The sequence below is a fragment of the Theobroma cacao genome, chromosome 7 (genome assembly GCF_000208745.1).
Source record: "Theobroma cacao cultivar B97-61/B2 chromosome 7, Criollo_cocoa_genome_V2, whole genome shotgun sequence".
NCBI classification, from domain to species: domain Eukaryota; kingdom Viridiplantae; phylum Streptophyta; class Magnoliopsida; order Malvales; family Malvaceae; genus Theobroma; species Theobroma cacao.
In genome coordinates this window covers 2,355,662-2,369,942 of record NC_030856.1, presented here as the reverse complement: position 1 = coordinate 2,369,942, position 14,281 = coordinate 2,355,662, and the positions used below count along the sequence as shown (strand labels likewise).

Here is a 14,281-nt window from a genome sequence, read left to right as displayed (position 1 = left end):
AAAAATTTAACTTCAATTCCAAGTTATTTTCGCCTCTAGGGCAAGAGATTTCGTTGAAATCCATGTTTTCATTATCAATTTATTGCTGCTCCATTGTTAGATTCATCTAAAACTAATGAATTCAATGCTATTGGAGAAGAAAGAAAGCAATGAAGAGTCACAAGAATATAAGAAGCTATGGAGAGTTAAAAAGGTAAGTAAACAAAAGCTGAAAGTAACTGACATTAACTGAGAGTTGTGAATAGATAAATAACAATGAGCCTAAACATCTTTCGCTTTATGAAATTATAGGCTTCATTGAATTATTGGTTTGTTGGATACATTGCTTGTTGATTCCATTGCCCAGCCCATTTCCAATGAAAGGTTATTGTTGCCAGTGCAAATTGATGTACAAGCCCATCCCGGTAACCTATTCGGTCGACCTTGTTGGTTCACCCATCAGACTGCATTTCAGACATACGGGAGTCTGTCTTGACCTCAGACAAGTTTGTCATTGTCATGAGATATAAAGCCAGTGTTTGTATTTTAAACATAGTATTGATGTTGGTTGGCCAAATCATACAGCCGTCAATGAAGCAAGGGACTGAAAGAAATTTGATGCCAATCCCTTCAGATTAGGGGTATGGCAGGCCCTTCTTGGACTGCAGATGACATGTGATGTGTAAGTCATAAAACCGAACTCTTCTTGAACAATGGGAGGACTTGGTATGACGAGTGAAACTTTCTCAATGCCCAATGCTATTAGATTCATATGATGTCTAATAACCAGGTTGTACAACGAAGGCATTCCCTCCCTTGCCACAAATCATCTTTCTAGTTACACTTCCTAACCATGGAAATTTACTAGTTTCATCCATTCTATATAAGAAACAAGGGAATCCAGATATATATATATATATATGCAAAATGGAACATCAGTATAATGGAAATGTGATGGAAAGGGAATGGGATTGATTTATTGGACAAGCTGCAAGCTGTAGCTGATTTACATATAACAAATAGGACAACTGCAAGGGGGAACTTAAAATGGTAATGGCCTAGTAGCCACTCCCCATTAAGCTAAATTACATGAAGGGAACGAGCATATTACTAATTCATACTATGACTATGATAGACATACATATATACATCAAACTTGTGTAGCAAAAACTTAGCCCAGACCTAGAGAAGCAGACCATGAAGGCTTTTTACCATTTTAGGGAGATATGAGAATTTTCCTTGATTCATAATTCTTTTCTGCAAGGCACCCAGAACTGATGAGAGAGGTTATCCAAACCTGATCAGACCTCACTGGTTCATCATCATCATTCCGGTGCCAGCTCCAAAATGCATGAGTGGAATTCACTATCTTTAGCTCACCATGACCAAAGCTTGCTTCACGGAACATTGACCACTCAGGTTGTGGTTTTCGGAATCTGTAAGTAAATTTACAGCACTTAATGAAATTGCAGCCCATAATAAATTTGCATGAAGGTTTAAAATATTAAAGGTAAGCTTAATTTGTAGCTAGAAGTTGTCAGACCACACAAGATAAATGCATGATGTTCAATTTGTACATCTGGAATCAAAATTATAAACAATTTAACTTATGCTAATAATATTAATGTTTTCTAATTAGATTTGATATTTCAGAAAGGTATCTGCAGAAAAGGACATACTTTGCAGCTAAACCTTCTCTATTGCCTCCATCTCCGATAGTAATATGGACTGCACCACAAGGATCTGATTTTCCATTGTTAACACGTTTCTGTCAAGTAGAGAACCACATATCATAAACCCATTCTAACAATATTAAGGAACAAAGCTAAGCAAGTATTGACATACAGAGCGCTCGTAGGCATGCACATGACCAGCAAGTACTAAATCAACACCAGCAGCATAAAGCAGTGGTTCCATGGCTGCCATCATCCCATCTCCTTCACCTTGATGAGCATTGTTGCTATTGTACCATGGAACATGGAATAACACAACTAACCAGGGTGTCTTTCTCCGATCCACCTTTGAAAGATCAGCCTACCAGATTTAAAAAGACACGAAACTTCGTCAGTTAAAAGCACAACTAGAGATTTCATTATAATCATGATAGAACTACACTCTTTCTAATAGGCCACAGAACACTTTGTGTCCTTGTGGTTCAAGCAGAAACCACTTATCAGAGGAAAGGAAAACCCAACCTTCAACCAGCTATATTGATCCGAAAGCTCATCATAGTCTGTATATGAACCAAGCATGATAACATGGATTCCTGCAACTTCAAAAGAATAATAAAGATTGGAGGTTGATCCACTTTCCTCAAAAGGCATTTTCCATCTTGCATTATAGGACTGAAATGCATCCGTAAATAGTGGTATCTTCTCCTTTTCATGGTTGCCTTCTGTTACCATCCATGGTCTGGCACTTGCAAGTGGCTGCACCAGCTCACCGAAGGTGTCCCAGCGATGCTGCATGTAATCGGCGTATGAAAGGTCCCCAGGAAGCAGATGTATATTATATTTGCATTGATCAATGTGGTCTAGTGTTGATTTAGTCCAGCCAGTTTGACCTAAATCCCCAGCCACAGCAAAAGTAACAGGAAATTGAGCTGGAGGGGTCTTGAGCTGAAACTCAGGACCTTGTCCTCCGCATCGATAAAAATAAACAGTATCATGTTCCAGAGGTCCAATGACAGTGTGGTGTATCTTTCCTGAGCTATAGAATAGGTAACTATAAGAGGTGGTGTCTCCTTCAGCTGAAGAGGTGTATATCCCTGGTGAGGTTCCATATTCAACAATTGAAGGAGCGGATTTATCGTTAGTGACCCATGAGATTTGCATGTGTTTTTCTCCTGCCAAGGATATGTGGACCTGCAACGTATATTTGTCAAGCAAAAACCTTTTGAACTAAATGGCAACATGAAGGAGGTCTTGATGGAATTATTGGGAAATTAAATAATCCATACAAAAACCATTGAATCAACTCCTATGGAAATACAGTTATAAGACTTATAACAGTAGACACTCGTAATTCCTTTCTTTCTTGATTTGGGAAACTTAATCTTCACTCCACACCACAACACCAAGATCAATAGTAAGACTGTTATTCCAGCAAGCATCATATTATATGTTTTAAGAATCATTCCAACACAGCTGTGGACCAATGTATCTTGCTACAAAACAAAACATTTCTTTTGCTCCTTAAGAAGAATCTAGCTCTGATGTTTTGATCCATGCACGCCTAATACTCTACACTGCATTTCTTCGTTTCAACATAAGCATCATTAATCTCAAATCCACAGATAATATTTCCTAAAAAATTTTCAGAGAAAGTCTATAACTCTAATAATAGATATCTATCACAATAGATTGCTCGATGTAAAAAAAACTGATCCTGCAGGTCTAATCAGCTCCAGAAACAAGCAAATTTATTAGCTTAGATTGAAGCTTTTTAGGCAGCAGATACACAAAATCCAAAGACAAATTTGGCAGTAAAAACAAAAAAAAAATGCAAAACTTTCTCAAGAAAAATCCATTTCATGGTAATTCCATTTCTCAAAACACAAATCCCCACAAATTTTTTCAGAGAAGCAAAAGTCTCAAACCCAAAATTTCCCCGAAAACTCTTATAAATTAAAAAAGAAAGGTCTTTTCTTTCAACAAGATGAACCCAGAAATACAAAAACAAGAAACAACCCAGATCAGATCACATCAAGACAAAGCCAAAAAGCATTGAATCTGACAAAAACAAGAACAACCGAGAAACTGAAAAATGTTTAAAGGTAAAAATGATGCGGTTACCTGCTGGGGCTGAGATGGGGGCTTTGGGTTCCATGGAAAATGCAAAGTTTTACGAGGTTGAGGTCTAACATAATCAGTTCTGACAGTAACTGAGATTGACAGAAGAAGAGTTAGTATCAGATGTATAAATTTTGTTTCCATTTTTTTCTTTGGTCCTAGAAAATCTCTTTCCCTTGTGAAACACTGAACCGAAGTAAATTTTGATTTTCTTTGTCTTTACTTGATGAATGGTCCATTTTGAAATGACTGTCTTAGCCTTGCTAAGTTGATGGTATGGTGTTAGGAATATGGTAATGTTGTCATTTTGTGGAAAAGATGAAGTTGATATCTGGTTTGACTCTTTCCCTCTCCAACCCCTAACCGTTCAAACACAAGTAGTTAGCAACTCCCTTGGCAGGAAATCAGAACAAGGAACTACTCTGGCAAACCAATTGTGCAACTCTAAGATTGTGAAAGCTGAATAGCTTTCTGTACTGAAGCATGATTTCATCAACATGTTGAATTGCTATGAGAGCTCACAAATGGAATCCAGGGTCAGATTTTGTAACAAAGCAAACAAAACCATAGGTAAGTTACAATCATCAAATCGACATATTCTCAAGAGAATAAGCTTTCAAGCTAAAACCCCTTTTTCCTAACTGTAGAAATGGAGGCATATATCTCCTTATATTCTCCTAACATTCACCTAAACTTTGTACTTATCTATGACTTTTGACCCAATACTTTGCAAGAAAATTACCTGGGAAATTGTTTCATTTAAAGACAGAGTCCATAAATGCAAAAGCAAGCAACATGCTGATTCAATCATGAGAAACAAAAAGATATTCCCAGAAAACTTTGAATCTGGAATAAACATCAAGACCATAACGAGAAACTATTGAAAATGAAATGATGATGATGCATAGCAAAGTAGCAAGAACATTCCCATTCTTTTGAAACTGCAACTTCATGACCCACTTGTTTACTTGTATCTTGTGGAGTAATTACAAGATTGAACTGGTAGGAATTGTTGCTTCTGCAGCCTCTTTGAGTTAACCTATGCAAGAAAACGAAAATGAGCAAGAAACCAATATTTTCTTTAACTTCAGACTATATTTGCATAGCTGCTTATTGGGTCAAGTGAGTAGACTGAGATTGAGAGCATGTGTATTTTCCTGCTAGACCAAGTTTCTGATCCGATTAATATGCTAAGTTGGAAATATTTTAACAGAAATTCACCTAATAACTATCTTTCCTGGCATTAATTACTGTCAATTAATTTTTGCAGAGCAGCCAGTATACCAAGAAGAGCTCAAAGAATGACTAGATAAATATACCCAGGTAATGTCAACTCCCAATCAAGTTGGCTAACAATCCATTAACCAAGAATTAATTGATGAAGATGCATGTGCAGTGCTTACATGTGAAATGTTCTCTAGTTTAAAACTTTGAATCAAATAGTCAACTGGTTTTATTAATTTATTATATAAAGAATTCCTTTTCATATATCAAAAAGTAAACGATGTTCTGGTCAAAGAATATCCAGCTAGTTGCTTGGTGTTTACATACTTTCTTCCTCCTAATTCTGATTTTCTGTCTTCCTTGCTTTATTCTTTTGACTTTGTTGCATCAATTGTTCAGCGTTTGAATATGAAAGTTGAAGGTGCAATGTTCTGGTCATCCTCATTCATTTCTTTGTGAGAGAGTTTTGTAAAGAGAGAAGAAAAAGGAGCAATACCCCAGTAAACATTGATCCTTTTGTTCTAGAGTTTCTGATATGATTGAACTGCCCTCAGTCATTCTTTTAGTTCCTAAGTTTCATTTAACACAGGGGAAAAGAAAGAAGAAAAAAAATCTAATATCTTTTTGGCTTTCACATCCTGAACTGTGGAACGGGCTGTGGAGAGGCCTGTAAAAGACTATGAAGACTCCAAATGAGGTGAGTTTCAAGGGCCCTTATACATATGATTCTGTGAGTTTGTGCATGCTCTCCCTTTCTGTTTGGTCAAAGAAAAAAGGCCTTGTCTCTATCTGCTAGGACCATTGGTGGTATAATTCTTTTTGAAAACCTGATGTGCTTCAAATTCTTTTGCAGATAAATAACTAGTGATTAAAGTTGAAATTAGGTTGAGTTTTTTTCCTTTTCAGACATCTTGTGGATTGATCAGTGACTTATTCACCTGTAGTGTGCAGTTTCAAAAAAGTATTGCTAGTAAGGTACTCAGCGAAGTTCTCAAAATTTCTTCAAATTTTGTTACCGTCACTGAGATTCCATGTAATTACTAGCAAAGTGTCTTTTTGAATTTCAGATTGTCAGGGATGGCTGATCAAATTGGTCTAGCTGTTGCTGCAAAGATTACAGAATACCTGGTTGCACCAGCAATTTGTCATCTTAGTTATGCGTTCCGTTTTGCCAGTAATGTTGAGGACCTCAGGAAAGAGACTGAAAAGCTGACAGTTGCACAAGGGCGGTTGCAAAATGATGTCAATGAAGCCATAAGGCAAACTGAAGAAATTGAAAAAGATGTGGAGGACTGGCTTACAGAGGCAAACAAAGTCCTGGAAGATGTGAAGCTCCTGGACAGTGAAATAGAAGAAAACAGAAGGTCTTTTAATTGGTGTCCTAATTGGCTCTGGCGTTATCAATTGGGTAAGAAAGTAGCAAAGCAAAAGTTCAGTGTTGTTCAACTTCAAGAGACTTCCAAATTTCAACGAGTAGGACACCGTGCTACCCTTCCTGTCATAGAATTCTTACGATGCAAGGATTTTATGCCATCTAAATCTTCAGAGAAAGCTTTCAATCAGATTATGGAGGCCTTGACAGACGATGATGTGAGCATGATTGGACTGTATGGGATGGCTGGGGTAGGTAAGACAACCATGGCAAAAGAAGTTGGAAAGAAATCCACAGAACTGAAGCTTTTTAATTTAGTAGTGATTGCTGTTGTCTCTCAGACTCCAAATATCAAAAACATTCAAGGTCGGATTGCAGACTCATTAGATTTACGATTTGAAAAGGAAACTGAAGAAGGAAGAGCAGCTCAGATATGGCATAGACTGCAAGAAAAGAAGAAGATCTTCATAATCCTTGACGATATTTGGAAGGAACTCGACTTGGCAGCTATAGGAATTCCATTTGGTGCTGATCACAAGGGTTGCAAAGTTCTTCTGACAACACGACTTCAACATGTATGTACCAGAATGAGAAGCCAAACGAAGATTCAACTAGATGTTTTATCCAATGATGAAGCCTGGACCTTATTCAAACACAATGCAGGTTTAGATGATGCACCATGCCACAGTGAATTGATTGATGTAGCACAAAAGGTTGCTGGAGAATGCAAAGGATTGCCTCTTGCAATTGTAACTATTGCCAGGGCCCTAAGAGAAAAACCTCTAGATGAGTGGATAGTAGCAAATCATCGACAACAAAAAAGCCCTCAGCTTGCAGAGAATCAAGATTTCTGTGAAGATATCTATGGATGTCTTAAGTTCAGTTATGATTATTTGAAGGGAAGAAAAATCAAGTCATGTTTCTTGTTGTGTTCCTATTTCCCGGAAGATTATGAGATTAGTATCGAGCAGTTGACTAGATATGGAATTGGCCAAGGCTTATTCCAGGATGTTAACTTCATTGAAGATGCAAGGAGAGAAATGCGAGTAATATTAACCAATCTCCAATACTCTGGTTTGTTGTTGGACACTGGCAATGAAGAAACTGTGAAAATGCATGATGTCATCCGTGATTTTGCCCACTGGATAGCATCAGAAGCAGAGAATGTGATGATAAAAGCAGGCCTTGGGTTAGATGAATGGCCAAATTCTGAAAGCTTGGGATGTTGTAAAACAATCTCCTTGATGAACAACAAAATAGAATATCTTCCTGATAAATTGGTATGCCCAAAACTGGAAACTTTATTGATGAGTGGGAATCGTTTGATGGCTATTTCAAGTTCATCTTTTGAAGGGATGAAAACCCTCAAAGTATTAACTCTTTCAGGTGGGTTATTGCCATCTCTGGAAGGAATTCTATGGTTGACAAACCTGAAAACCTTACACCTAGAGGGATGCAAACTCCATGACATCTCATCATTGGCAGAACTGAAGAAACTTGAGATTCTAGACTTCTGTGGTTGTTATCTCGATAATATACCAGATGAAATAGGGGAATTAATTAGTTTAAGATTGCTAGATCTGTCCTATGCTGATGGACACTGGAAAATCCCACCTAATCTGATACGAAGGTTATCCAAACTGGAAGAGCTGTATATTGGTGAGTTTAGCTTTAGGCAATGGGCCATTGAAGGGAGAGGTGAGGAGGCAACTACTGCTAGTTTATCAGAGCTGAAATCATTGTCCCGTTTAACTGCACTAACAATGAAGGCTAATTCTATATGTTTTCCAAGATACTTTGTCTTCCCTAAATTACAAAGGTACAAGATAGCAATAAATCAATGTTTTGACCACGGCTATCCAAGCTCAAGAAGCTTGAAAATTGTAGGTTTCCTGTTAAGTCCTTTTAAGGAGCTGCTTTCTGATATTGAGTACCTTGATTTGGATAGTATCATTGGTCATCAATGCCTTGTTCCGAGCTTGGATCAAAGAGGGTTAAACAAATTGACCTTTCTTTGGCTCAGACGTTGTAGGCATATGCAATGCCTCATTCAGACAGTACAGCAGCAGGTTCCTGCCATTGCATTGTTTAATCTAGCAGAATTATTCATTGAAGATATGGTTTCCTTGACAGAGCTATGTAATGGTCCGCAACCAACAGGTTTTCTACAGAACTTAAAAAAGTTTACTGTGAAAAATGGTGCTGCTATGATCTCTACAGTTCCAGTAGAAAAACATTTAAGAGAGGTGACTGTCATAAACTGTCCTATGTTGCTAGCAGTGTTTCAGTTGGATAGTCTGCAACATACTGGGGAAGAAAATCATCCCATACTGCTTTCAAACTTGTCTTACTTAGAGCTTGAGCTATTACCTAACTTGGAGCATATATGGGAAGGGCCCATCGATCGTGTAAGCCTTCAAAGTCTTAAGACTGTGAAAGTACAGAGTTGTGATAAATTGGCATCTCTCTTCTCTCCAGTGCTTGCTCAAGGTCTTTTGCAACTTGAAACACTTGAAGTACATGACTGTTCTGGAATGAAGCATATTGTCCAAGAAACAGTTGACTCTGATTCCCATCCTCTGAGCTTGCCAAAATTAACAACTCTAAAGATCTCTTCTTGTGATATTTTGGAATATGTTTTTGCAAACTCTACAGCCCCAGATTTTCCACAGCTAAAAGAAATTAACATTACTAATTGTACTCAGTTGAAACAAGTTTTCAGCCTTGGAAAAGAATTGGATGGCAAGGATATTGTTCTACCTCAACTACAGTTGTTAGTACTTAAAAACTTAAAAAGCTTGAGCAGTTTCTGTCTAGAAAACTGTGTTATTGTGCAGCTATCTTTGGAAGTGTTAGAGATTGAAGAATGCCCCCTGCTGGAACCTTTTACTTTTGAAGACATGATGAAGGCTCAAATGAAGGTATTTCTATTCTCACTTAGAGTTCTTTTTTGGTATTTCTTGTGTCCTGGTTGCAGTTCATCAAATAGTCTACTTCATAGGAGAGATAACTCTAACCAATTTGTTAGTTCAAACCCTCTCATACCACTTCGGTTGGATAGACCATTTTGTTAGTTCCCAGTAGCAGTTGATGAATATTTCTACTCTAATGCACTGGTTTTGGTCAATCTCTAGCTTTGGCACCAGACCTAAACATAATCTAGGCTTATCAGAGGAATTGCAACTTATCAATGCAGAGTTAGATATACAAGAAATAGAGAAGAGTATATTTGTGTTCATGATTACTTACTAGCCAGTCAGGAAATGATACTTATTTGACACTCAAACTGTTGAATGTTCATTTATCCAATAAATGGGGAATAGAGTTGGTTAATTTTTTTCTTTTAATTTGTTTGTGTTAGCCTTGCCTGAATTATGCAGCAAATTTTTGTTCTAATATCAATTGACATTATCTATCTGGTCTAACTGTTGGCTATATCCACAGAAACTATGGCTCTCTAAGGTTGGAAATAACTGTCGACAGTGCAACAGTGTTGGCCTCCAGGGAAGACAGAGGTCACCTGATATGGAATATTTAACAGTTGGGAACTGTGAAGAGATATTTCAACTTGAAGGCGGATTCTTCGTCTCAAGTCTGGAGAAACTACAACTGAAAGATCTGCAAGAGTTACAAGTGATATGGAAAGGTTCTACACAGATTGCAACCCTTCAAAACCTTACTCATCTGGAAGTAGTTGAGTGTAAGAGACTGAGACATATCTTCTCACCTATGTTTGCTCGAAATTTTCTGCAATTGAAAGACCTACATTTGGAAGGATGTGAGGAACTGGAGCAAATCATTGTCAAAGATCAAATTTCATTATCTTCTTCAAAGGATCGTCTTCAAGCTATAAGCTTCCCTAATCTGACCAAAATATGGATCAACAACTGCAACAAACTGAAAATTCTCTTCCCTGTTAGTGCTGCTCGTGGTCTTCCAAAACTTGAAGAGTTGAAAATAGAAGAGGCGTCAGGATTAGAGCAAGTGTTTGGACATGAAGATGGAGCAAACATTACAAATGAAGAGGATATGGCGCTTTCTAAGTTAAAGAAAGTAGATATCCTCCACCTACCAAGCTTTGTCAGTTTCTGCTCATCCGATTATCATATAATGTTCCCATCATCGTTCACTGCAACAGTAGAAGACTGCCCCAACTTGACCGCATGTTTCACTGTTGATATAAAAAATTTGATACCTTCTGGCCCACAGGTAAACACGCCAATCTCTTTTCCTGATATGAGGGATTTGATGCTATTATTGATGGTGCTAATATAATAAAAAAAAAAAGAACATATCGAATTCTCTCATTCAATTTCCACTGCAGATGAATTGTTAATGTGGTAGAGACAAAATTCTATACAATGCAACATAGTATTGTCCTATACTTTTATGCATGGCTCAAGTTAAGACTCAAGAGTAACACACACTTCAGTGCTTCAAGCCAAAATTTGACTAGTTTGCTGTTAGCAGGCTTTACTTGAAATACCTAAACAGATGATTGTTTTCTCAAGTACTTGATGCATTCCTCTTACTGTGTTTAGAAATTTTTACCATTCGTTAAGAACCATTTGCATCATTTTCAAGCACTTAGGAGTTCAATTAGGTGAAGTATGCAATATGTTTGACTGTGAAAATTACAACTGCCAAGTTTATTGTTTCTATTCATTTTCGAAAGAAAATGAAATTAAAGTTAAGCAATGTTGGTTACTAATTTGATGAGATGGAATACTTGTATTTACAGAAGCCACATCTTCAAAAGGAAAAGAAACTGTCTAAAACACAGGGAAAATGCTTCCTAGATTTGAAAGAATTAAGAATTAAAAGTTGTGGAGTGCAAGAGGTGTTTCAGCTCAAGGGTCTTCCGCTTCTAACTACAACTGCAGAACATCAATGCTACTGCACAACGTCGGGGAACATTATTGACATAGTTGAGTCCTACAAGAGTGTAAGCCTTAGTGGTCTTACTACTTTGGAGCTGTCCAAATGTAAGAGATTGAAACACATTTTCACACCCACCCTTGCTCGAAATCTGCCACGACTGAAGTACCTGAGTATATGGGAATGTGAGGATTTGGAGCAAATCATTGCCAATGATGATGGTAAAGAAAGGGACCAAACTTCAACATCAACATCATCAAGGGGTCATTTCCAACCTATATGTTTCTGTGCGCTGAATAAAGTCAAAATTGGAAGCTGCAATAAAATGAAAAGCCTCTTTCCGGTTAGTGTTGCTATGCCAAAACTAGAAATACTCAAAGTTGAAGGTGCTTCTGAACTAAAGCAACTATTTGGAGATAAAGATGAAGAAGCAGGTGCCCAGGAAGAGAAGCAAATAGTGCTCCCTCAATTGTGGATGTTGGATCTCCTTCAACTCCCAAGCCTCATCACTTACTGCCCAAGGGGTTACCATCTTGTAATTCCCTATTTGATTTATTCAAAGGTTGAAAATTGTCCCAAGCTTTGTGTGAATGCCAAGACATAGAGGTATCTGCAATTTGCACTGTTACTGATTTTTGTTTATTTGTTATGTGCTATACTTCTTGGTAACAAAAAATTAGTACTAATTCTTGTTCTTTATGTCTCTCATTGTTTGGTTTTGAAGGCTCCCTACAGGATAAACCAAGATGCATCAGAAGAATCAGAACACAGTTTAACAGGAATGCAAAACCATGTTAAAGCGTCAATCTGAATTTTACTAGCTTCTGCTGCTACATGTTTAGCAAATGAACAAGTATCATCTACTTCAGTTGTTTTTGGGTGGTTCATTTGTATCAACATCCTAACCATCTTTAGTATTTCATACATGAATAAATCGGTGGTTGATCAAGCTTTGACTTCCGACCCATTCATTCAATGGATTTGTCCAAGTGACAGGATATTTGCTTTCAATATCATTTTGGTTCTTTATGTCATATATTCTTACAAATTACAGCTGAATATTACAAGCACTCAACAGCATTTGAAAAGATGAATCAAAAGGGAATCCCAAGCTAGTATCACTTAAAAATATACTTTGACTGCCTGGTGTATAGTATTTAGTATATACCATGAATCAGACACTACAAGAAGTTGTTTTCCTTCAAGCTCTCAGACTGAACAATGGGAAAATAGAATGAAGCAGGAGAGCAACGATGGACTATGGAAATGCTAGCAGCAATACCATTTTCTACGGCATGAAATACATGAGGCAGGAGTTGAAGAAGAAAACGGCCCATTAATGAGGTTTTCCCTTCCTTCCTATTCACGGCCCAGTATCAGTAAAGTGTTCAAAAGTATGTTCTGTAGCTTCCCCTCCGCCATTTCCATTTGCTCTTCTTTACTGTGCTGTGAATCTTTTTGCAATATGTTTAGGCTGCTCTGGGCACCAGTGCAAAGGTATATCATACTAGAATTCTGCTTTCTCTCCTATACATCTTCTTTCTTCTAGAATTGTTTCACTTGCTGTTTTTCTGTGCATCTTGTCTCAATTGCAACTGATGCTGTTGCCAACATTTAGTTTGATATAAGCTTTTCTCTTCAGCCTTTTATCTTTGATATAAGATCATCTTTTGCAAGAACGTTTCGTTTCTATTTCCAACATTTACAATAAATTTTCATCATTTTTTTAATCAATAATTATGGATAGTTTTTATATTTAAAAAAAATTCAAATTCTACATTTTTAATAATTATAAATATTTTATATGCATCCATTATCGGTAAAATGGTTGATAGATATGGTGCTCTCATCCTTCGATCTTATCCTGTATGTAGCTAGAGAGATATTTTTCCATTAAAGCCATTAAATTGACCAAGCAAGTAGGGCATAAATAAATGGACCATGAAGGAAAAATGATTGCAAAATGACAAAATACAAAGAACAACGATAGAGGAATCACATCAATTATTCAATAATTTTTATTTTGCAGTTTTAATTAAAAGGTTGGACAAATTGAGATATATATAATATTAATTTTAATTTTTTTATATATCTTAATTGATACACTTTCTAATTTCATTTATAAAACTTTTTTAACTCCATCACAGTTTAATGAATTATTTTTATAATTTCATTAACTCAAAAGCTAATTGATAAAAGTTGAAAGGAGCGTTAAGCCCAGATTTCTCTTTTAATTTTGTTTTATTTCAACAATATAAATACATTTTTATTGTTTTTTGAATTAATTCACACTTATCACACATTACAAAAAAGTTGGTTTTTTCTAACAAAAAAAGTTTGAAAAAAATATATTTTGATTTTTTCTAACAAATTTTTTATGTATTTCTAATTGAAATTTTTATTCAAAATTCGTTGAAAATTTTTTTGGTGTAAAAAAAAATTACTCTTGCCAAACTTTCGGATAGATTTCCACTAAAATTTTTCAATGGAAAATAATCTATTGAAAAGTTTAAGGTGCCAATAAGAATTTACTCCCGTCAAATTTTTCGACGGACTTCTAGTCGAAATTTTGCAAATATTTTAATAAAATTTTTTATTGAAAAAAGCTATTATCAATAGAAATCTTCTAACAGAATATTTCGTTGGAGAATTTCATGGATATTATTATTTTTAAAATTTTTTATTTAAAATATATTAAGAATTTTTTAAAATTTTGTTAATCTTTTATAAAAATATATTAATAAAATTAAATATATACATATTGAGTTTCATAATATTAAAAATTTAAATATGTTTTCATTTGCTTATTATTTTTTCATATATCTTAAAAATTTTATTAAATTGTAAATTATAAATTAATTGTTTCAAATTCATTAACGTTATAAAATTAAAAAAATTATAAAAAATAACGTAATAAATTTTCTAATTTTATAAAAATAGATGATAAAATTTAATAATATATTAAATGAAAACTAACAATAAATCAAAAGTGTTTCCAAGTTTAGCCACGTCTTTGGATGACAAGTGAGGAGCTTTA

General features: G+C 35.8%; 3 protein-coding genes across 3 annotated transcripts; 2 read left to right on the top strand and 1 right to left on the bottom strand.

Annotated features, from left to right (window-relative positions):
- LOC18593556 (purple acid phosphatase 18) lies at positions 921 to 4,017 on the bottom strand. The gene is made up of 5 exons (XM_007020832.2): positions 3,774 to 4,017; positions 2,175 to 2,843; positions 1,825 to 2,013; positions 1,659 to 1,747; positions 921 to 1,415 (listed from the first exon to the last, which is right to left on the bottom strand). The coding sequence occupies exons 1-5, from the start codon at positions 3,912 to 3,914 to the stop codon at positions 1,196 to 1,198; spliced, it is 1,308 nt and encodes a 435-aa protein (XP_007020894.2). The 5' UTR covers positions 3,915 to 4,017; the 3' UTR covers positions 921 to 1,195.
- Positions 5,604 to 10,641, top strand: LOC18593555 (probable disease resistance protein At4g27220). Its single transcript, XM_018124180.1, has 3 exons — positions 5,604 to 5,969; positions 6,062 to 9,287; positions 9,811 to 10,641. The coding sequence occupies exons 2-3, from the start codon at positions 6,072 to 6,074 to the stop codon at positions 10,639 to 10,641; spliced, it is 4,047 nt and encodes a 1,348-aa protein (XP_017979669.1). The 5' UTR covers positions 5,604 to 5,969; positions 6,062 to 6,071.
- LOC18593554 lies at positions 11,075 to 12,891 on the top strand. The gene is made up of 2 exons (XM_018124935.1): positions 11,075 to 11,850; positions 11,969 to 12,891. The coding sequence occupies exon 1, from the start codon at positions 11,087 to 11,089 to the stop codon at positions 11,846 to 11,848; it is 762 nt and encodes a 253-aa protein (XP_017980424.1). The 5' UTR covers positions 11,075 to 11,086; the 3' UTR covers positions 11,849 to 11,850; positions 11,969 to 12,891.